This window comes from Anomalospiza imberbis, chromosome 13 (assembly GCF_031753505.1).
Source record: "Anomalospiza imberbis isolate Cuckoo-Finch-1a 21T00152 chromosome 13, ASM3175350v1, whole genome shotgun sequence".
In the NCBI taxonomy this organism is placed as follows: domain Eukaryota; kingdom Metazoa; phylum Chordata; class Aves; order Passeriformes; family Viduidae; genus Anomalospiza; species Anomalospiza imberbis.
In genome coordinates, this window is record NC_089693.1 from 13,366,750 (window position 1) to 13,390,344 (window position 23,595).

Below are 23,595 nucleotides of genomic sequence, written 5' to 3' on the forward strand. Positions count from 1 at the left end.
TGCTGTGGATCTAAGAAATACTGTGCAAATTTGCAATCCTAATATGTATGTATGTTACTAATCCCAGGGGGTTTTAAACAAAAAGAACCTTGTGTTGCTGTGTTTGTTAACATATTTAATAATTTATGATTAATAAATTACCCCTCTTCTGTTTATTAAGTCTTAGCTAAAAGCTGGCTAGAAAACCAGTTGCTCTAATCTCTCTAATCTAAACCAGTGATTTTGTTTGCCCCAGTATCTAACTAGCAGAGATTTTCTAGCTAATACTTTTGTCATTTTAAGGTGTTATGCTCTTATAGCTATTTTGTACAAGAACTTTAAAACAAGTAAAAGTATTAATAAGATGATATTTTAGTTCTGCAAAAAGAAATTGTACTTTTGGGGGAAAAAAAAGTTCCTGTTTGGAAAGAGCATATTTCTCCTCTTAGCTTTCATCCCGCTAACCTTTGTTTCCTTCTCTAGTTCCCCTGTTTCTCTTCAAATCTCCCAGGACGTCACTAGAGATATTTCTAAAACATGACTTTGGTTATGATGTGTTAATGTCTCATAGAACCTGTAATTTATTTCTTAACAAAATCGGTCTTTTTCCCATGGACGTTAGATCTCTACTATTGACCTCACCCTTTTAGTTTTTCCAAACCAAAAGCACAAGTGATGGAATTACATTCTGTTTTGGTCTTTTTGGGTTTTTTTTGGGTTTGGTGGTGGTTTTTTGGGGTTTTTTTTTTTTTTTTTTTTTTTTTTTTAATGCCACTGTTAAGCCATTGCTACTCCTTTTAGTAAAAACATAAGAATTATAGAAATGGATTGACTTTGTGATGGACTTTTTTTTAAGGTCCTCATAACATTTTTCATAGGCTCACTCTTTTCCCTGTGTGTCAATACTTTTGAATCAACATTAGTGCTAAAAACTTTCATTTTCTATATTGATATTTCTAATTTTTGCCTTTCACGAATCACATTTTTTCTGTCTTTCATTTCACCTTATTTATCCCATTTCATTGCCTGTCTCAATGCTCAAAATCTTCAAGTATTTCTTCTGCCTTGCAAGTAATACTTCTGCAGAAATCCTTCAGCACGGACCTTCTACTTCCAGCCAGCTAAGGCCTTCTAATTTCCCTTGTGCAAATCTCTTAATTAAAATAATATACAGCCGACATAACTCAGTATAGACCCACATTATTCTTGCTCTATAGATACCTGGTACAGCACAGTTGGGCTGTTGTCACATGCAGGGGCACAATCTGCTAGGAAGTTGGGAAAGGAGATGGGAGTGAATGAGCAGGTGAGTGGGCAAGTAATCCACAAGCAATGGGACATGAGGCACAGGCAGAAACTGAGGCACAGAAAGTTCCAGCTGAACTGAAGAACTCCTTTACTGCACAGTGAGCATACACTGGAAGCAGCTGTGAGCACTGCAACAGGCTGCCCAGAGAGGGCGTGCAGTCTCCCTCCCCGGAGATATTCCAGAACCATCTGGACACAATCCTGTGCCATGTGCTCAGGGATGACCCTGGTTGAGCTGGGAGTGTGGACCAGATGACCCTGCTGTGGTTCCTTCCAACCTGACCCATTCTGTGTCTCTCAGACTTTGTGACAGATGAGAATGGGTGATCACGAAGAGAAATGTAGCAAAATCAAACTGTGTGTGGGTGAAGGACAAAAATAAAGGAGGGATTCAAACAAGTGGTGGAGGACAAGGCTAAAACCAGGCGACAATCACAGAAGTGTGTGTATAGGAAATGCAGAGGCACGGCAGCACCACAGAGCTGTACAGAGGGGGGCACAGCTGCCGTCATGCCGCTAACAGGAGTTTAATGCACTGAAATGAAGGGACGCTGGTAGGTCAAAGTGTAGCAAGGTCAGAAGGGCTGTAATAAATATTTATTACACTAACGACAGTAATGGCCCGTCAGCCCTTTTCACCTGTCCCTCACCTGAACCCGAGGCAGCCCAGCGCCATGCCGGGTGCCAGCTGGTCCCTGCGCACGGGCCTCTCCCCGCGGCTGTCGCTGCGGCCCTGACACGGTCGGAGGGGAGGAGAGAGGGAAGAAGGGAGGGTGGGAGCGAGGGCGGGCGGCCGCCGGTTGCCCGGGCGAAGGCGACGCCACAGCGGCCTCGGTGCGGACAAAATGTCGGCGGTCGGCGCGGCCCGGCGTGGCGGGGACCTGCCCGGGGTAAGGCGGCGGCTCGGGCCGGGCTCGGCTCGGGGCAGCGGGGCCGGGCCCGCCGCGCTCACTGTCGCATCCTCCCCGCAGGTGCAGAGAGCGGCCGGCAGCCCCCAGGCGCTCGCGGGGCCCGGCGCGCTGAGCGGAGCATGGCTGGCCAAGGAAGAGCAGTACAAGTAAGGAGGCCCTGCCCCGCTGGGACCGGCGCGCAGCCGGTCCCCTGTACCCGGGCGCCGCGGCCCCGTCCCCGCAGAGGGCGGATGGCGCTGCCCGGGGCCGCGGGACAGCGCCCGGCGCCCCTGGACACCGCCGCCTCAGGCAGGCTCTAGGCCCGGACGTGAGGTTCTTCTGCACTTCGAACACAGACTTTAGTTCTAAATTATGACTTTTTAAAAGCTTAAGTCTGTTAAAAACAGCTTAAAAGCTGTAAAGGTTTTAAATGGATGCCCTGTCCCTGTTAGCTGTTAGTGCCCAGCCCCGGTGAATGGTGAGGGTGCACAGAGAGCCATGTCTCAAACTCTGGCAGTCGCCGCACCAGGAGCTGTATGAGAACATGCAGGAACACCTCACTGCTATAACCTGTACATCCATATGGCAACACATCTTTAAATACGTGATAAGAAATGTAGTCCTACCTGAGTCCTTCCCCAACCGCTGCTGTTGGGTATACTGAAAGGAAGGACTGTGTTAAAACATGGAAAACCTTTAGGAAATAAAGACATACAATGCATATTAAAAAATGGCATGTCCAAAGCCAAAGACATCCTTCACCTCTCAGGTACAGTCTGAACTGTGCTTTTTAATGGGCATACGTGTTCTATTACTATTCATTTGGCTGGAACACAGGAAATTGTTGAAACATAACTTTTTTAATACCTTGAAGTGTATTTCAGCATCCCTTTGTAGGAATCATTAAAATTTCACTTAGTTCAGGCAAAAATACTGTCATGCTGACATTTATTCCTTTAAAATATTTCAAAAACTCAGAAAAAATTCTTACTCTTTTAGGCGACTGAATGCAGAATTAGAAGCCAAAACAGAAAAACTGGTGCGTCAAGCTGAAGAACTAATGGTGAGTAGCCGACTATTAGGTAATTTAGTCTGGATTCACATGCACACAGGGTTGAGCTTCAAAAGAAATTTAGACCTTGACTACTAAAAGCATGTTGCTTTCAAATGCAAGGTAAGCTTTAATTTATTTCTTTTAGAAGTTGTAAATTTGTATTAAAAATACATTAAAAAATAGTTTCTATGTAATTTCATCCAGTAGGTATTCACACACCTGCCTACAGCATTTGTGCAGATACATACCTAAAACCACATTAAAAACTTGTTTACTTGTTTAAGAAAAGTATCTGTATGTGGTTTTATGCCTTAAATACTAAAAATTAGTATTTGAAAACCAGATAGTGTTACAGTAACCTCCTAGCGAAATATGATCTACATTGTTCAAGGTGAAAGAGATACAAAGTATAAGCAACATAAATAGAAAACATGAACATAATAAGATGGAAGCTTTCTCAAAACAGAAAAAGTTGATGTTTGTTATCAGTATTATCATTTAACATTGGTGCAGCTGTGTACCAGATAGAGTCAAGACTTTATATGAAAGCTGGACAAATGGATAAAAAGGGAACGGGGCAGGTATGGTTTATACCCAAAACAGTTTGGAGAAGTTGTTCTGCATATTAGAAATACTCATTATAAGTACACTCATTCAAATAAACAAGGCTTAAAAAGCAAATTACTAAGTATTCTGGAAAGCTGTATTTGTATGCACTTTTCCTACTGTTGAAACTTCAATTTTATGGGTTGTGAAAACATATTCTTCTCTTGAGCAGTGACAAGCTGAGGCTAAATGCTTGGCATTTGAACAGGAGCAGATGAAACAGCCAAAATAGCATCTAGTCTCTTTCCTTTAGAAAACAGCAACAACAAAACCACTGTTCTTTTCTTCTCTAAATATAGCAGAAGATGAAATATTCTTAGGGTACTTAATATATCACATGGCACGGCCAGATTGCACAGATATACATTTAACAACAAAACAGCAATGGCATTTTCATTTTTAGACATCTTTTCCTGTGTTTCAAAAGTTCTTTTCCACAGTAGACTATAGTTTCCATTTTCCATAGTAGACTGCAGTTACTGTGATTTGTGGTTTACAAATAGGTAATTCATTTATAATGGATCATAGTCTCCCAAAATCAGCTGCTTTTTTTTTTCTTTTTTTAATGAAGAAAGGCCAACAGAAGATACTATCTCAGCCAGTTTCAGTACAGAGTAAGTCACCTGAAGATGACAGACAGAGGTATGTACTTTACAACTGCTGTGGATAATTGGTGGGGAACCTCACACTGATCCTGCATGCCTTGTGTCCTGATCATGCTCCTGTTTTATCTATCTTTGCTGTATACTGCATTGGTGGAGTCTAATTTTTTCCCTATTATTAAAAAAAAAAAAAGTGATCCTAAGCAAGTGTTGTTCCTTGTTATTTCAAGGAAGGGTTAATTTTGCTGGAATGTTCTAAGATATTAAGAAGTGCTGACCTTTGTAAAAGAGCAAGGTAAGGTCACAGGTTTCTTTGCAATACCAAACAGTAGGCAGTGTGTGGTTTTTAACAGTTGAGCTGACAAAGTGAAGGAATAGATGCTGGTTCACATTTAAATTGGCCTAAATGTTCCTGGGACAGGAAATGCCTGAGGAAAACAAACACAAAGCCCTAGGACAGGCAAACACAGAGCTGCCACCCTCTGGAACGGGATACCATGACAGTGCTGGGCCCGCTGGCCTTTGGCCTGGATGATCACAGCCTGAGTGTCCAAACCCCTCAGCTCCGAGGGGGGATATGGCTGTATTCCCGTGGTCATTCAGGGGCATTATTACTTCCTTAGTTGTTCAAGGGTTTGTGTATTGGTGGTGTGGGAAATGGCTGGATTTAAGATAGACTAATATACAGTTTATCAAGGATCTGATCTGTAGGTTCCTACATTTATGATGTCACTAATCTGGATAAGAAAGATACAGGAATAGACAACAAAATACTTCAAATGTTAAGCTGCAGTTGGGAAACTTTTGAAATAGAGTATATGAAGGTCGGATAAAGGTGATCAAATAGTTACTTTTGTGTAGAATAGAAGCAAAGACATGGAGTTTTTCTGAAAGTAAAAGGGGTTTTCAGTGCACAAAAAGGTGTGACAGCAAGTCAACTTCTATGATAGAAGCCTAACTACCAGCAAAAGTTTTCTACTACAATTAAAATGATTCCTGACCTATTTTAAAGCCATAGCTGAGGGAGTGAGGGGCAAGAAACTTAATGTGTTATCAGTCAGTATAATCATGCTTTTTAAATAAATTCTGGATCTCAGTCTTCTGTTCTGTTAGATGGATTTTGAACATTAGACAGAGAATTTTTAAGAACTTCAAACTGGAGTTGAGTTTTAGGGCTGCTTTATTAAGTAATGTGATTGGAAGATTCAGCCCCACAAAGAGAATTATTAGCTTTGATGGTACACATTAGAAATAAATTGAAGTGTTGGAAGAATTAAAAAAAAAAAAAAAAGAAACAAAAAGGGCAATTAGCATGTCAGAGTATCTGCTGACCTACCAATTACCAACATAAATTAAAAAACCTTAAACAGCCACGTTCTGGTAAACATTTACACGAGAGAAGACTGGAAATCCCATGCGGTAGTGAAAAAAATTAGAAATGTGTGCTAGGAATTAGGCACACTGATTATCCATGAGTGAACATCGAGGCCATTCAATTAGATTAGTTTGATGTATTTAATATTTAATTAAAAATTCTTTTCTTTCTAAATTGTGCAAGCAGATAGGCCTTAAATCTCAAGGAAGCACTTGAGATATTTTTGAAGTATCTCGTTAAAATTTCTGTTGATTCCTTTAACGAGAATGAACACTAAAGCAACTAGAAAGAAGGGAGGAACCGAAGCAAAGAAAGAGGTGGTATGGAGGGGAAAAAATGACAAGTTGAAAGGAAAAAACAAATGAGTAAGCAAAGTAGAAAAAAGACAACAAATATTTAAGTCACTCTCCAAGTCAACGTATATTTTAAATGAAGTTGTTCTGGAGTTCTTGCAGCATGTTGTCTGCAGGGAAATCTGACTGACTTAGCAACAAAGCCGCTGCGGTGAGAGCGCGCTGCAGTGAGCTGTTGTTTACACTTGCCCTCTCCAGCCGCGGCCCGGCCGGCGGCGCTGGGCAGGGCCGCGCATGGGCAGCGCCCCCTGGCCGGGCTGGAGCGGGAGCGGCAGCCGGAGCCGGGCGGGAGCGGGAGCGGCGGCCGGAGCCGGAGCCGGTCGGGAGCGGGAGCGGCGGCCGGAGCCGGGCGGGAGCGGGAGCGGCAGCCGGAGCCGGGCCGCGCCTGGCCCCGGCCCCTCGCGTGCGCGCCTCCTTTCACCGACCGTGCAGCCGCACAGCTGCACAGGGGGCTTGCAAAATGGGGTGCCGTGGGTGGGCAGCAGGGAAGAGCCATTGAGAGATACAATAAGGCTGGGTTTTTGTTTTGCTTTGTTGGTGTTTGGGTTTTTTCTGTTTTTTCTTTTTTTTTTTTTAAGGCGGCCCTAAGGCAACAGATACAGTAGGAACAAATTACTCTATTGAGGGAAAGAATATAATTGTTTTCTTGAGTATAGAGCGTGTTACATTTTAATATTTTTCAGAATAACATATAACTGCTATTTCTGTGGCAGCAAATCCTCACCTTCTGCATGCTCCCAGAGCTAGCCAATAGGGAGAAAGCTTGAGGAAACTAGGGTAAATAGACAAAAACTAATCATCCTATTCTTGAAGTCTGTTGCCAGCCACACACAGATGATTTCTCCAGGTTGTTTTTTGTGCTGGTTTTTTTGTTGTTGTTTGGGTTTTTTTGGATTAATAAAGTACGGAGCTTTGTGCAGATAATTCTTGTTGATGAACGTCTATGAAATTTTTAAAGGCAAGATCTAAACGTTTGCTCAAATCAGTCTGGCAAAAAAATTAAGTGACTTGATGAGCCAGAAATTTAAATTCTATTCAAAATCTTTTATAAGCCAGCATTTTAATTGAAGTAAAAAATGTATAAAGGGTAGTTAAAAAATAGCCTTTCATTGCAATAATATATATTCACATAATTAATTTTGAAAGCAAAATTATATCTACATATCTGTATATCTATGTGACAAGAAATTTGACCTGAATAGTACACAGCATGCTAAAACTCTCTGCCTAATTTCAATAGACTTGAAAAATAATCACTTAACCTGAAATTCACTTACTAAGAAGCAAAGTTTTCAGCCAAATAAGCAGATAAGAAAGCTGATTTTTAAAATTCTTGGTTTTATTCCCTGTCTGTAAAATAGATACCATATTTATAATACTTATTTCAGAGAAAATTCTATGAGGCTTAATTTATAAATTGCTCCACCTCACATTCCTCTGACAGTCCCTGTCAATTGACCTGAGAAGAGTCAGTCTGATCCTGCTAGGAAGGTGGAGGATGTAAAGGACACTGGTTGTATCTCCACTTTGTTTGTATGAGTTCAGGGGCTTTATGCCACGTAGGTGTTACCCAGTGAGCTGCTGGCAGTCTTTGGTCCTGGATTGTCCTGGGAAAGCTCTAACTCTGCTTCTTGGCTGAGTACTCCCTGCTACAGGGAATTACTGATCTAACAAGCCAGCAGCCTGAATTCCAAGAGACAAGATCAGGATTCTGATACATGAGTACTGTTGTATTAGATGCCACAGACTCACTGGGTGATTTGTGTTGCAAATGAGGTAGACCGGACAGATTGTGAATGACACTGAATTTATGCTTGAACACAGTATATGTTCCCACCTTAGCTATATTGTTATTCTAGACCTATAAAATGTTACTCTTCTGATTCTGATGGGGGGGGGGGTGTATTTTAACTGCACAGTGTTTACATTATTATAGATCAGTGAATTTTTACTTTTTTTTTAATGCAGAGATCCACTCTGTCCTGAAGTTTCATCTCTTACACACTCACTTGCAAAGGTACCAAAACTATTCTGGTTGAATTATTTTCTAGCATAATTTCAAAAATATAATGATTTGTGGTTTTGAGGCTACACTGGGGACCTACATGGGTGCCAAGCCAAAGGGAAGTGATGCCCAAAGCAGTGCTACAGGGACGGTGTTACCAGAGCTCCTCAGTGCCACTGGTGGTCAGGGGGACTTACATAATGTTTAATTTTTGCATTCTGTTTTCTCTTCAACACTGAGAGAAACGTGTAGTGTTTTGAACATCACATTTAGAATTCCAAGTGAAAAATATTAGAACATAATTAGTTTCTTGCTCTCTTCCCTCCCTCACCTGTATAATACTAAAGGCAGTACTACTGTCTTCTAATAATAACTGTCTAGGTAATAAACAAGTAGTCAGAGTAACTGAATTTAGAAAATATAATGGAAAAATGAGATTAAGAACAATTTCAATAGTCTCTAACTACAACCATATTGAAACTTTTATGAGGTGAGCTGAAGCTTCTAAAATACCATCTGCAGTTATTTATCAGAATACAGTAGAAAACCCTCAAATTTTTTAAGAATATTTGTGTGAAAGTAACAAATATTGTTAAATCTTCATTTGATGGGGACCTTATAAGATTAAAATAATGCATAAAATACCATATTTTTGAAGGTATGATAAAAGTCCAGTAATTAATACCTTGATAAAAGCTCAGAGCCTTGATTGTGCCTAGAATGATTATGTGTGGAAAAACTCCCACGAGCCAATGACTATTGGGGTGTATTACAGTTAGGGTGTAGAGACATAAAAGTTGCAAGCTAAAGATGACTGCAAATAAAATTGAGAAGTCATTTTGAAAATTTGAAAAGCATTCTTTGAAAACTTCCTTGAGTATAGATATATACTATTTCTTCTAAGAAGAAAAAAATACCCATGAAAAAACTAGAAAAAAAGTATTTCAATAATAATAATAACCCACTAATTTTTGAAAAAACTTATAGGTAGAAAACAAGAAGAAATTTCCTTCTGTGCCCACAGCTCTGAACAGACCATACTCTGCAAGTAAGGGAAAAAGAGCAACTTCAAGGTATATCAAACATCTCATTTGGTTTGTCATGACATTTTTAGTTGCTATTTTTGTCTATCAAGTTATTTTATGGATGTATGCTTTTATATTTATACAAATAAATGTATCAAACTTCCTCAATCAGCTCCACCAGGTGGCTATCTCTGTTTACTTGCACCAAAAAATGATCAGTGAACATATGTGATTAATATTGCAGCAAAGAAACAGTTGTTTTCTGCTTTAGCACTTCTCAAGGCTGACAACTGAATTCTGTAAACTCCTTCAGTGAAAGGAGGCCCAGTGAGCAAAAATGGAGCACCTGAGGCAACGTGGGCCAGCACACTTGAGTGCTACAGCCTGATTTGTGACCAGACTGGTGCTAGGGAACATGAGGCCTTGAAGGGCCTCCTCTGTTGTAGCAAATGTTGGGCTCACAGGACAAGGGGCTCAGTAATACAACACAGCTTCCAGGGGCTCCCACCTGAGAAGCTTCAGCTCTGGAGGTAGCAAATTCAAGGTTGTAAAACCAAGTAATGGAGATCTGGACAAGGAGAGAAGAGTCAAAAAATCCATAAGAGCCTGGGAGCAAATTAAAACTGCCATAAATTATGGCATAATACCAAAATAGGATGAAAATGGTCTGCAAGGTGGCAGGACATTGAACTGACAGGCTGAGGCTGTCTTACAGGAGTTGGAAATCCCTGGGGAGACTCTTCAGACCTCCCTTGGGCAGTTCAGGGGAGGTTGTCATGCTGGCACCCCATCATGAAGTTTGGAAGTGGAATTGTGCTGATACAGACCCTGTGGGGCAACCCAGAAGTTGTGGGAGAAAGCTAGGAGGACTTTGGAGGCTGGAATGAGGATATGTTGGAATAAGAACTTAGGAGCTTCAGATCCTGCGAGAACTGAGATCACCTTTCTATAGGAGAAAGCTGAGGAGATGCCCTGTGTAGGTGATGTGTTACCCTGCATTTTGGTTTTATGAAAATGTTGATATGCAACTTCTAGGATCAGTGAAGTTTTCTAGGCTGGATAATGATACAGAAACTGTCGTAAGGTAGGAGTACAGCCAGGGGCAACAGAGTTCTACAAAATAATGTGGCAGGGAGTGGAAAGAGCAGAAATTACAACAGAGGATAGAGGATCACCCCAGGACAGTAGCCAAAGCCAATAGAACATTCTTCTCTTTCTGTGCTTTACTCTGATTTAGTTATGGATTTGTTAGATGAGAAGACCATGCCAGAATCTTTTCAGTTGAAAATGGTAGTGGTTTCTCTGCCTTCTACATTATAGTATGTAAAATCTTGTAATTATTTTTGTGGAATATGGTAAAGGTATCTTACAGAAAGCAAATGAGAAATTGCCATCAATGCATCTTTCATATGAATGTAGGTAATGAAATTGCATTAAATGCAGGTGAATAACTGTACACTCTTAAAAATAGCAAATACTAAAAATATTTTACAAAAATATAATGTATTATAAATTTAAAATCTAGGGTTTTAATTTTTTTTTAGTTCAAAAATAAGAAGCATGGAAGTACAAAGTGCTGATGGTGTTGCAGTACTGGAAGATTGCATAGGTTTTTCTTTAACAAAAACAATTAGCAAAGTTGAAGAAAAACTAAAGAAAGGAGTCTTACCAGACTGTCAAGATGATGATATTATTCCAAGGGCTGGAAATGAAATGGGAGCAGGTAAGTTTCCTTCCGTGGTTAGTACATTTATTCTTACTTCATGACTGTTGAAATGGGTTTTCCTGGGGAGAGAAAAAAGGAGTTTCTGTAAAAACTACAAGGAAAATTCTATAGCCCTTAACCTAAAGGAAAGGGGAAAGAAGGTTTTTCCCTCTTTACATAGTCCTAGAGGAAGATCAGGTCACCTATGATTGATTATGTGGAAAAGTGAATTTTTATCTTCCTTTCCACCTCTGTAGGAAAGTATTTGGATGGTTACATATGTTGAATAAGTACATAACATTTGATTCATTTCACTGGGGAAACAGAAGTACAGGATGCTAAGCTTCAAAAATACGAGCTTCAGTCTTTGCACAGACTCTGCCTTTGGAGGCAAAAGCCTTTCCTCAGACCAGTGCTGTGGATCTCAGCAAGTGGCTGAAACAAGGTAATGTTTCAGCTACAGTGCTTGAATTAGAATCCTCCAGATATTTTCCCACTCCAAAGGGTGTGTTTATGTCTGTCCTATAAACAGAACAGGGAAGGGATTGCAGCATTTGCCAGCAAGGCTAAAGGCATGACACACATCTGTCCTTTTGGCTCTGTTGTGATAAAAGTGAGTTTGTGTAGTTCCTTACAATGCTAAAGTGAGCATGAAGTCAGAGATTCGCCGCAGTAGCTGGAAGTGCCTGAGCCCTCTCCTTTTAATCTAACAGCTTGAGGTCAACAAGCATGCCAACACAGAAATAGCTTGGTTTCTAACCTCATGTAATTCTATGCACATCTTCTGTTACCAAGTCTCCCATAACAGATCCTCAGATAACTTTTTTATAGTTTTCTTCCTGAACCAAAAAGAAATTGCTTTGGCTTGCATTGGAAATGTCTACCAAATCAATTCAAGGCAGCTCAAGAAGAGTTATTACTGGTGCCTTGTAATCAGGGACCAAGGGCATGTATTGGAGTGTTGAGGACTGTTTCTGTAACTTTAATGATGAAATAAAAATCCTCTGGATTGATTTTTGCATTTTGAATTTGATATTGACTGTTTTGAACACTCTGAATGCCTCCTTAATGTGGTAAACAAGCTATTTCAGAGCATTCCAGCAGTGTCAGACTCTCAGAACAGTTAGGGTGTTCACAAGGAAGCAGGCACAGGTATTAAGCAGGTCCTGTTACAGAGAGGGCTCAGTGGGAATCTCTATAATGGATTCCCTAGGCCTGTGCCCAGCTATTCAAGCCAATGTGCTGATAAGGTTCCATCGTACTGTCCTTTCCTTGAGCTTCTTGCAGCACTCTTCCTGGAATTGGGTTCCCTGTCTTTATTTTATGATCACAGGTTACCACAGTGCTGCCAACACAGTAGCTTAGACATTATTTTAGTCTGGGACTGTTTTGGGGGGTTTATAATTCAACTCTGCTGTAACCAGCAATGATAGAAGCACACAGACCTAGAGAAGGCTGAACATGAAGCTCTATTTTTATCTAATATACACTTACACATAGGAATAAAATACCTGAATATATTGTTGCACTTCATGTTAATCTTCATCTTATCTCTAGAATTCAAGAAATCTGTTCTTTCTTGTAGGGTATCAGAGTCTCTCCAATGTCCTTTTCTTGTTTACCAGTCCCTAAATCATTGGTTACTTTATAACCTAAGACCATCCTATGAAGTGATACTCCCCCTTATCAGCCTCATCAGGGGATTAAAATTGACCAGTTAGGAAGCTAATTGTTTAATTGTCTTTACCCCTTGTCAGAATTCAGATTATTTGGATCATGGGCACCTCCCAAGTCTGATCCAATTCTAGTTGTGCACCTGAATTTTCACAGGTTTTACTGCTATGTGCTCTTAATGACACACAGCTGAATAAGACAGAAGCTGTCTGTGGACTAATAGCTGGGTAAAAGAGGAAATAAATTGGTAAAAAGAACCAGTTTTTACAGGCAGTGGTATAGCCCTAGAGGAATCTGTCATGGAGCTTATGTTGATAGCTGGTAAAGAAATTTGTCTATGTAACAATGATTTTAGGGTAGTTAAAACTGATGAAGTATTGCAAAAGAATCTCATAGTACTGAGTGAGGTGGGGAAGCACAATTTTATATTCTGTATTAAAGAGTGCAGAGTAACACTGACAGAAAACACAGCTTTCCAATCCCACCGACTACACAACTCCAGTCACACCTACTACTGAGCTGGACTTACCTTAATTAGTGATACCTAAATAATCTCCAAAAGCATAAACTTACTACCTGTTCACAGTGGAAAAGGCAATGAATTTTTAGAAATCCTTCAGAAGATAGCAGAAAACAGAATATTGTACTGTTACCATTACGCTATTGTATAATTGATGCTACCCCATCTTGAGAATGGCACAGTTCTGTCCACCCCATCTCAAATCCGGGATGTAGAACTAACAAAAATACATGTTCAGAGTGTACAGTGCAATGAGAAGTGTAGAAGAGCTGGAATTTGAATCTTCAGTTTGAAGACAATTAAAGGCAATATGAAAGTTCTTTAATGAAAACAGTAATGGTAAAGGGAGAGCTGTCTTTCTCTAATGCAAACATTAGTAAACGCCACATTAAATTGGACTTAAAGTAAGCTACGCAAAATGTTTCTCCTTCGCATAAAGCATAATTAAACTAGCCAGCTCATTGCCACAGGATGTGGTAAATGCCAAACTACAATATGTTTCATGAAGAAAATCAAATAATTTAATAGTACAGAAGTACCTGAAAGGGGATTAAACATGAAAGTTTCACTATGGTCTCCATCTTGATAGCCACTAATTACCAGAAGCTAGCAAGGATATAACAGGAGGAATAAAAGTCAGCCTGTATCTTATTTTTTCATGGTGTTTTCCTAAACTGTACTTATTATTGGCCTCTTCAGAGTCAGAGCTTAAGCTGCAATCCATGAGGGAAGGTGGGTGAAATCAAACAAATTCTTGTTACAGCAAATGAACACATGTACCCGTCCAGTTCTCCACTCTTAGCTCTAGGTCCTTATCCTTCACATTATTCTTTTCCTCTTGTAACTACTGGGAATAATGGTTTCTCCTGTGTTAGTCAGCTTGATCCTCAGGCTTTTTGCATGCTTGATGCTTGTGGAAGTCCAGAGGAAGTTCCTTGTGAATGATCTGGGGAATAGGAAGTACAAGAACAGACTGTTCCCATACAGCTTGTTTTGTCAGTCCATTTCTTAGCTGTCCAAGAGCAGGACAGTATTTCTTTTGGAAAAAACATCTGATTACATGGATTTAATTTTAAACTATTAGTTGAAGAATGTTAGCAGTGTACTTTTAAAAAGCACAGAGTACTGTGTGGGAGGGTTATTTACCTATTAGGAGGGCTTTGCAGCCTACATCAAATTCCTTGTTGTGCACAGGTTAAAATTACTTTGGCTGTAACTACATAAGTTTTAGCTCCAGCTGGATTGCAATGTAGACATGCCCTAGTTTTGTTGACTTCAAACTCAAGAAGTGCTGCCATGTACAGCATGGCATGATGCAAGTTTTCAGTAAGTTTCCATGTTGAGCATTATGAGTCTTTTACAATTTAAAGATGTCAAGTTCAGTCATTAAAAGGAAAAAAATCTATACAAAGCTTTGCCTGAGAAACCTGCAAACACTTTTTTAGAAATCTGAGTTTTTATTTGCCTATTTCTCTTCAATAATTATAAACAATGTCATGTGGTTTTAAATGCAAGAAGATGAAAGTGAGTTTTTGCATTAGTTTTGGTTCTTGTCTGCATTGAATAATGAGTACTTGTGTATATTAAATGTAACTTTTTATGTTCACAGAAGCTCAAATCAGATTTCTTAAGGCAAAGTTACGTGTGATGCAGGAAGACCTGGCAAATATAGTGTTTGAATGCAGGAAAAAGGTAAGGGATTAATTTTTTAATATAGAAATGGAATAGGTTCCTCTTTAACAAATAATCCCAAAACAGAATTCTCTCAACTTTTCTGTTTCAAGTATTTACCGTTAAAGATCTATTTTTTTAAATACCATACAAATTTAGAGTCAGGGGTGGTAATTTCTGTATAAGTGTGATTTTGGGCTAAAAGCTTTCAAAATGCACTTAATGGAAAATAATTTCGGGCAGGAGAGAACCACTGGGAACGAAGACATGCCCCACCTGTAGGGCCACTGTGGTTCTGCAAAGTCTCAAACCATCTCCTTCCTGCTGGGAAGGAGAGCAGAGCCTGAGAAAAAGAAGAAAGAAACAGCAGTGGTGAAATGCAGATTGTGGAGTACAGAGAGAAGGGGAGAGGTGTCCAGAGCTGGCTGCTGGCATGAGATGGATGTTCAGGGTAGAATGAGAAATAGACCAACTTGAGAAATAGAAAATCTTGAGAAATACAGTCAGATGCTTTCGGTATGGTCAGTGGATCAAAGTGTGGAAAGAGCTTCCATTCTAAGTGGAATATTGTAATCAAAACAGAAATTAGGCTTCCTCTGTTCTAAAGAGTACAATTGATGCAGAGGACAGTATTTATATATATAGATATAGTATATACTTACTATCTATCTATCTATATACTATATATATATGTATATCTACCTGGGCAGATCAACTTGAACTTAAGGCATTGTGAAGCTACGCTGATATTTCACTGTTAGAATGTATGAGTTTTATGATCTGCACTGCCTGGCAGTATATTTTAAAGTGATGCTCAAACAGCTCTTGAACTGTAAAAACTTAAGTAGTTCATATCTGTCTGCCAGAGAGATCACTTCTTATTCATGTATTTGTAATCAAGCAAGGTTTTTGAACTAAGTTTCCATTTTACATAACTGGACTATTTTTAGTTGTGGTCTCTTAACTTCAGAATGCTTTTTTCCACCTATTCCCCAGGCCCAAAAGTGATGATGACATTAAGAACATATGGCAAAACACCTATATATTTTCTTACAAGCTTTTAAGTTAGCGTTAAGGAGCAGGATGATAGCAAATGAGTTTTTTGAGATAAGTACATTAATAAAATCTTTAGAAGTAATTCGATTTTGATATTTTATGTCTGTACTTTATTTTTATCAATGCAGGTGCTTCTGCGTTTCAATATTTCTATGCTGTGATCAGAAGAATGTTGGTACATTAGGTTTTAAAGACATTTTCAAATCAAATATAATTTTGTCAGTAGCTAAGGTACTTCATCATTCCATGCCAAAATCACTACAGAATTCATTTACTGTAGCAGATGACCGAAGACAGCCTTGTACTTATTCTTGTCCTGCTCCCTTAGCACTTTGTATATAAATGTATCATTTTGGGTTCTAGTTTCTCTGATGTGAAAATAACTTTGTTACATTAAGAGGGTCGCAAAAATTTCATTTTGGCAAAGCCTTGAGATAGATTCTAGGTTTGGTTCCAATTCACAGGCCAATAGTTATAAGGAAGCAGTAAATCTGTTGAAAGAGGTGAGGGTCTCTGAGGTGCATGAAATCATGAGATGCTTAGGATAAAGCATACAGATTTCCCAGGTGGGAAGCTTGTATTCCAAGGGACTGAGAGAATAGCAGAGAGAGACTTTTTTCACAGAAATTCCATTTCTGTATGAGCCTTGGTTTCTTTTGCTTAAAGAAAAGCAGGGCATAATGTGTCTCTGAAATAATCTACAATAACATTCACTTACAATGTTTGAAAGGTTATAAAAGAAAAATGCCTTGAATGATAATGATTAATGTGGGATGTAATCGCCAGTAGGTCATGAATCTAAGACGGGACTCACTTCATGTTAAGAGAATCTTAAATTTGAATACTTGATGTATCCTGGATCATTAGCTTGCTTTTAAGTCAAAACCAGATAATCTCTTGAAACATAATGGAGTGGTTTATCAGTAATTATATTCTCTTCTTTTTCCCATAATTTTTCCTAATATGTGCATTTAGCTGTTTTCACAAAAAATGTCACAAAATATCTATGTACCACTGTTATTCATATAATTCTATAACATTTTGATTTTCAAAATCTTTGAGCTATGAGAAATTTTTTTACATACTGCTACAAGACAATTTCAAGTAAAAGACTGCAGAATATTAAATGAGAAAAGTGTTACTGGTTTGTAAAGTATTCTCTTGGTGAAATGATGTTTTGTTTCCTTATTCTTACTTGTTGCTATTTCTAAATCTACACCACATATATTCTTACTGCCTTTTATTTACAAGACATTATTACTGTGTTACCCTCCTGCTTCCTTGCAATAATTTAGTTGGGGTTTTTTGCTAATTACTGCCATACAGGATGATGAAAATCAGAATTTAGGAACTCGGCTTAAAGATACTGAAGAAGAAAACTCAAAACTGCAACGAACAATCAGCCTGCAGCAGTCTCAGATTGAGAAGTACAAAATGTTGTCACAAGAAGCAAACAAAAAAATGGAAGGGTTGCAACAAGAGGTCACTGCACTAGAAAAGGTATTGCAGATATTAGTCTTATTTATCTCAAAAAATGGAAAAACACACATCAAATTACTTTGTTCCCTGATGGAGTGATAGAGCCATGCCCAAAGATCTCATTAGTGTTTCAATGTCTGTTAATTTATAAATTGTATTTTTAAATGGCCTATTTTTTTAAGAAAGAAATAATACATTTTGCTAACTGTTTTTCTTCTGCTTTTATAGTCATATATTTCTGTGTTTTAAAATTAAATTCCTATGTGAAAGACATACAAGAGACAAAACTACCTTTTCCGAAACTGCTGTCAAATTTTAAAAAAATCCTAAAAGTACAAAGAAAGGACATTTTTCAGGTTTTAATTATAATTTTTTAAAAATTGCTTCTGTAAATTCTATTGTAAGCTATAGAACCTAGTGAACTTTTTTTTTTAAAGCACCTGCAGCTTATAATAGCATCTTCTGCAGGTAAAGGAAGGGATGTGCTTGTTGTTGCAAATGGACTGTTGGAAAAGCAGGCCCTGCAGTGTGGCTGAGCCCAAGTGAGCGTGGCTGCTGTCCCACAGCAGTGCCGTGCCTGCTGCAGCAGATGGCTGCACACACAGCTTGCTTTGTTTGGAACTTAATCTTAAGGGCAGCATGTGTTTTTCTTTAATTACTCAGAGCTAGAGAGGTTGACTTCAAAACCATGTAATACATACAGTGTTGGGTAGTACTTGTAATACAACCAGAAGAATGTTTCAGTTTAAAAAACGGGAGAAAACAGAACACAGCTCAGCCCATCAAAGGCTCACACTTCCATTAAATCATAGTATGGATTTATGTGGGCATGCTTGTATCTTAATGTTTCATAGTTCTGGCATTTTAAAACTAACATTGTCTTTGTGGTTTTTTGTGCAGATACTTGGAGGTTTTGAATTCCCTTAAACTGATTGTGATTCTGTGAGGAAAAATATTCAGTACTAGTGTTTATGCTACTCATCAGCTCACAGTCAATAGGGCCTAGAGATTTACAGTATTTTAGTAATGCTTCTCTTAAAGCATTAGACAGACAAATTGTATTCAAACCATCCAGGACATAAGTTTGTTTAACCGGTACCTACAGCCTTCTGGAGTTGCAGTTTCCACCACTTCCCTGCACACAGTCACAATTAGAAAGTAGTTAGGAAATGGGATGAAAGGTTTATTCACTTCCCCTGTACAGGCACCATAGCCAGAATATGGTCACTTCCCTCACTGGTCTTTGCTTTGGATTTACCATCCTCAGGTGCTTCAATTGTTCCTCATAGATGGTGGTTTCTAAAATTCGTCAAGGTTGCCAGTCAGTCATGGTCTTGAAAAACAGTGGTAACCCTTTAAAATACAAAGCAAAAAAAGCAGGTATATGTAATCAAAGATTCTCTGCTAATTCAGAAGTTATTTTACATTTTTTTCCTGCCATAATAAATTATCTAACTGCAAAAACCATGCATGTAAAAATAATTGTGCAGTAACTGCTTAAATCTCCAGTGGATTTAGAAGTCTAAAAACTGTTCTAATTTTTAGGTATGAAGTATTATTCAACCATATTTAATTAATGTAGTGTAGATCAGTTCTAGCCATGTTTAAAAGCAATATCATGTGAACACAGGCTTGAAGTGATGCTATTGTGCTGCTGAACTCTCATGACTCTTTCAGTCTAGAGAAAGTTTTCTGTATAGCTGAGAGCACAAATGTAACCTCTGATTTTGGGGCTTTTTTTTGCTTTTTCTGTTGTTGCAATATAGATGATGGTAGACCTAAGGTGTGATACATGTGTCTCCAAACTCCTGAGATTATCAAATTTTTTAAATTCATTAATCCCCCAGGTACTTTTTTATGTGCCTAGGCAAAGATTCTCACCTGCTTTTCACAATTTACCTGAAACATGGTAACTACTTCATTATTTTTAGATTTTCTTCTTTTGGTGTTCAGTCTCTGTAAACATTACTGCTGCAGCACCCACCTAAGGCAGTAACTGAATTCTCATGCTCCCTGAAATTTCCATCTTTTTCTTTCCAGAATTCCAATTTTTTTTTATCTAGTTGATCTCATAAATGCTATCACCTCTCTCATCTCTTTTTCACCACTGGTCTACAAGAACATTCCTTTCTTTGTGTTCTCTCACTTGTTCAGCCAAGCTCTAACGTTAGATAGTGGTCTGGGAAATACTAAAGTTGTACTTACTCTTTTTAAGCTTTTGTGCAGAGGGTTATCACTTGCCTTGAAGAAAGGCTTGATGTTAAGTACACCTCCTCTCAAAACTGTTTTTTGGGGAGGTGTTGCGGAGCTTTCTAAAGGTCACAGTGCTGCCTGCACTGCTGCTGGGAGGACAGAAGGCCTGGTGAGGGTTACTGTGGGCCATCACAGCCCCTGCTGATACTCAAGTGCTTCAGCCATGGCAGAACAGTGGGGAAAATCCAGAAACTGAAATGGGGTGCAATTTTAAAACACAGTAGTTTATCCTCCCCCCTCTTAGCGAAATATTATATGAGAAAACTAATCCAGCTTTGACTTAAAGTATTGGAGAAATGGCAGGAACCTTGCCTAGTTACAAAATAAAACATTTATTTCAGGCATTTTTAAGATTAAAAACTTGGAGTCTAATATATTTAACAATATACCCTCACTAGATAACTTGGAAAAAAGTCCTTGATAAGGTATTATGTATGACAGTAAATGTCAAAAATCCCTAAATGAATTATTAGAATTCTTTCATTAAATGATCTGATTAGCTGCTAAGTAATTTGCATTGCATGTAGACTATTTTTTTTGGTCATTAAGTGCTTGAAAGACTATTCCAAAGCTTTTCATATTAGTGCAGAATAAAATACATAGCACAAAAGATGTAATAGACTTCATTCACAACTCCATCATCTTGGTACAAGACAAAAAGTATTTCTTGGATAAATTATGTGGAAGTCTTGAGTAACCACCACAGAACAGGTGCAGACTTGAGAAAATAGAACAGCTGCTCAGAAACGAGGCAGTCTGAGGGCCACCTCATTATCAGTAAGCCCCCTCTCTACCTTGATTTGGTTAAAAGAAACTTCTATGCCCATTACTAAAAATTTGATACTTTAAAGAAAAAGTCAATTTCTTTTTCATAAAACACAAGATGTGCTCTTTCTGCCAGAGTTGTTTGTTTCTTTTACTTTGTATGTTACCTATATGATCTTTAGTCTTACTATTCTGTTCCTCAAGTTGGTTTCTTTCTCTCATTTCCCCACTTAGAGCACTATGAAATACTGTCAGCAGAGTCAAGAGATAACTGCTTTGATTGGTGCCATAACACCCGATGAACTATTTTGTGCCAGATGAAATAGTTACTACCCCCAGCCATCTGCAGTAGGCTGCTTTAACTTCTTGGTGGTAATTGCTTGTAGTCATCTCTAGGGCAAAGAGGTGAAAGGAGCGGGTGGGAAGAAGCAGCTGGGAGCACGAGCCACCATTCCAAAGTCTGTCACAGAGTGGACACAGTGATATTTTTTTCTCTTTTTTCTGACTGATCATACAAGGTTTTTCAGTCTTATATGATCAGCTTCACAATTTACCCCAAGAGGAGCTTAAAAAAATAAAGATGAGAAAGATCCTTTTTCAAGATTTCAAAGGAGAAGGGGTTGTTTTAATGGTAGAATTGTATTTGAGATAGATTTTATTACAGGCAAAAGAAGTTCACAAACTCTTCAGTTTTCAAGGGTGAGCCTTTTTGTGTGTTGATACAGGATTCATTAGAACACCATTATTCATGATGTTTTTACTGGGTTTGTCCTTTGCTTCTTAAATAGGAATTGGAGAGTCTAAAGCGTGCCCAAAAGCAGGCTGCAGCCACTCAGAGTGCAACAGAGGTTCGTTTAAACAGGGCCTTGGAAGAAGTGGAGAAGTATAAAGGGGAGCTGAATAAACTGAAGCAAAGCAACAAGGTACTATGGCTTAGGAAAGGAATTTCCAGTCTGTAGTCACTCAGTCTGTAATGCTAGAATGAGACAAAAAGCTTGATGGGCTTTGGAAGCTTCGTATCTCTTACAGGCAGCCCCAGAATTAACTTGGAGCAAGTCACAAAACGCCTCAATAAGTTGTCTTAGAGGATACTACTGCAACCTCTGCAGGAAGAAAAAATGTAGAGTGAAGTTAAAGCCTTTATGATGCAGAAAGGCTTTCTGATTTTCCTCATTTGTGTGAGAATGAGACATGTTTAGAAAGAGGGAGAAGTACACATACATACCTAACACATACAACGGCAAACCACAGCTCTTATTGCCAAGATTTTATTTTCTTTTTTAAGATTTAATGTGGGAGTATTTTGATTAGTCCTGTTTTTTTTCAGAAGTATCATGTGTGGCTACTGTTTGTCATTTTCTTATGTAATGCCAGGTTTCATTGGTTAAAGCACCGTTTTCATAATTAATATGTTTCTCCCTTTCTTCCCTTGGTAGCATGTAGCTAACCAAGAACTCAAAATGATTGAAGAATTAAAAGCAGAAAACAAGAAACTGCAGAAACAAAAAGGAGAGCTAATTACAGGTTTTAAAAAGCAGTTAAAGTTAATTGATATTTTGAAGAGACAAAAGGTAAGGTGCAGACTATGGGTGTATTTCAGTTAACAACCTCTAGCTAAATGCACTGTCCAGTAAAGTAATCCTGAAAACTCTGAGTTTACATGGAAGGAAATTAAAATGAGAGGACTGTATACTAAGAGACATTGCCCAAATCAAATGTTTTTCCACTTACTAGTTATATCACACTTTTCACTTAAAATACTTGGGATGTGTGCAGTCACTTCCATCAGTTTTCCTTCTGAGGCTGCATGAGACATGTAGAGCTATGTGCTGGACAGGATCTTAACACCACGGAGTGAACCACCTCCAATTGCTTACTCTGCTGAATCTTATGGGATACATTTTGGGATGGAGTCAATGCACTTCTTGGACTCTAAAACCAAAGCTGTAAGACAGCTAAAGCAAGCAATGTATGGTGGCTTGTTGAGCAGAACCCACTTTAGGAAGGGCCAATCTTAGAGATAAGAAAGTAGAACATTTTATTTACCCTTTGAGTACTCAGTGATCACCAGACATTCAGTAAACACTTTTGAAGCTGTTGAGCCCCAAGAGGAAGAATAGTTCTGTATGAAGTGGCAACTTAAGTGTGTGTATTTTGCACCCTGATCCTAAGAACTGGGAATTGCAATATGAAACTACACTCTTGAATCTGGAATACCTCCCCAACACAGGGCAAAGGAGGACAGGTAAGTGGAACAAGAGGAAGTGGGGCTGCTTATGTATTTCCAGGTCAAGAGAATTTTTCTGGCAGTAACAGGATGCAGAGGAGATCTTGGGGATTCACCTAAAAGAAATTGTACTAGCTTAGCCTTTGGCTGGCCCTTCTAGCTCTGCATTTTTATTTTGAGAATGAAAACTACACAGCATTCACTCAAAATATGTTCTTCCAGATGAGGTAGCTCGTTGTCCTCTGGAACAAGAATTTACTGAAATGGGTGTCACAGAGCAGCATTTCTGATTGACTGGGACCCAAACCCATGGTTTCAGACAAATGTCACAAACTGCATTAAATACATTTTTAAGCAATTACAAATGCTGTATCAGAACTGCAGATAGGAGAGAAAACCACTTACCTTTTCTCACACAAAGTGTTACTCACAGGAGAAGGATGCTGTGAGTTGTCCTTTCTGAAGAGACTGTGACTGGAGGAACATGGAAGAGACTGGGGCTAACCCTGCCCCTTGCAGCTTCTGGCAGAAGGCACTGGGGAAAGGCAGCTGAAACTCACATGTGCTCAGTATCCACAATCAGTGGAAGGACTTCAAGTCTGCTTTAAACACACCTTTTGTTGAATGAATTAAAAAAACCTGATTTAGGCTATTTGTGTAATATTTGTGTGGCAGGTTCAGATGCACAGAGCAGACAATATCCCAGTTAGCCAGGATTTTGTATTGGTCATTCATACTATTTTACTTCTGCTCACGTTTTTTTTTTTTTTTAGATGCACATTGAAGCTGCCAAGATGCTTTCTTTTACCGAAGAGGAATTCATGAAAGCTCTTGAGTGGGGAAATTGTTGATTCCATTAAATAATTCCTGTTTGAAAGATGAGTCAGATGGTACATTATTTTGAGACTGTATATGAGTCTTTGTTAATAGTTAATAACTGTTTATCCCACTGAATTGATTTTGTTGATTTTTCTTATGTTTAAATAGTTAAACTTTTGTAAGCCTGATAGCTTGTGTTGTAATGTCGTAGGAAACCCAAATTTCTACT

General features: G+C 38.8%; 2 protein-coding genes across 5 annotated transcripts in view; one reads left to right on the forward strand and one right to left on the reverse strand.

The window, feature by feature from the left end:
• RFX7 (regulatory factor X7) overlaps window positions 1-2,686 on the reverse strand; it is a 77,417-nt gene extending 74,731 nt beyond the window's left edge. Inside the window, exon 1 of the mRNA XM_068204027.1 lies at window positions 2,629-2,686. The gene's annotated coding sequence lies outside the window, so the exon portion shown is untranslated. The remainder of the gene's footprint in view (window positions 1-2,628) is intronic.
• TEX9 (testis expressed 9) lies at window positions 1,253-23,424 on the forward strand. Of its 4 annotated transcripts, none has more exons than XM_068204043.1 (12): window positions 1,253-1,285; window positions 2,259-2,344; window positions 3,177-3,240; window positions 4,409-4,479; window positions 8,136-8,184; window positions 9,160-9,245; window positions 10,742-10,920; window positions 14,706-14,788; window positions 17,150-17,323; window positions 21,109-21,243; window positions 21,757-21,891; window positions 23,321-23,424. In XM_068204043.1, the coding sequence occupies exons 1-12, from the start codon at window positions 1,268-1,270 to the stop codon at window positions 23,396-23,398; spliced, it is 1,158 nt and encodes a 385-aa protein (XP_068060144.1). In that variant the 5' UTR covers window positions 1,253-1,267; the 3' UTR covers window positions 23,399-23,424. The 4 variants fall into 4 exon arrangements, with proteins under 4 accessions (XP_068060144.1, XP_068060143.1, XP_068060142.1 ...); XM_068204042.1 differs by lacking the exon at window positions 1,253-1,285 and adding an exon at window positions 2,063-2,177; XM_068204041.1 differs by lacking the exon at window positions 1,253-1,285 and having other exon boundaries at window positions 2,118-2,344.
• Window positions 23,425-23,595: the final 171 nt, after the last annotated feature.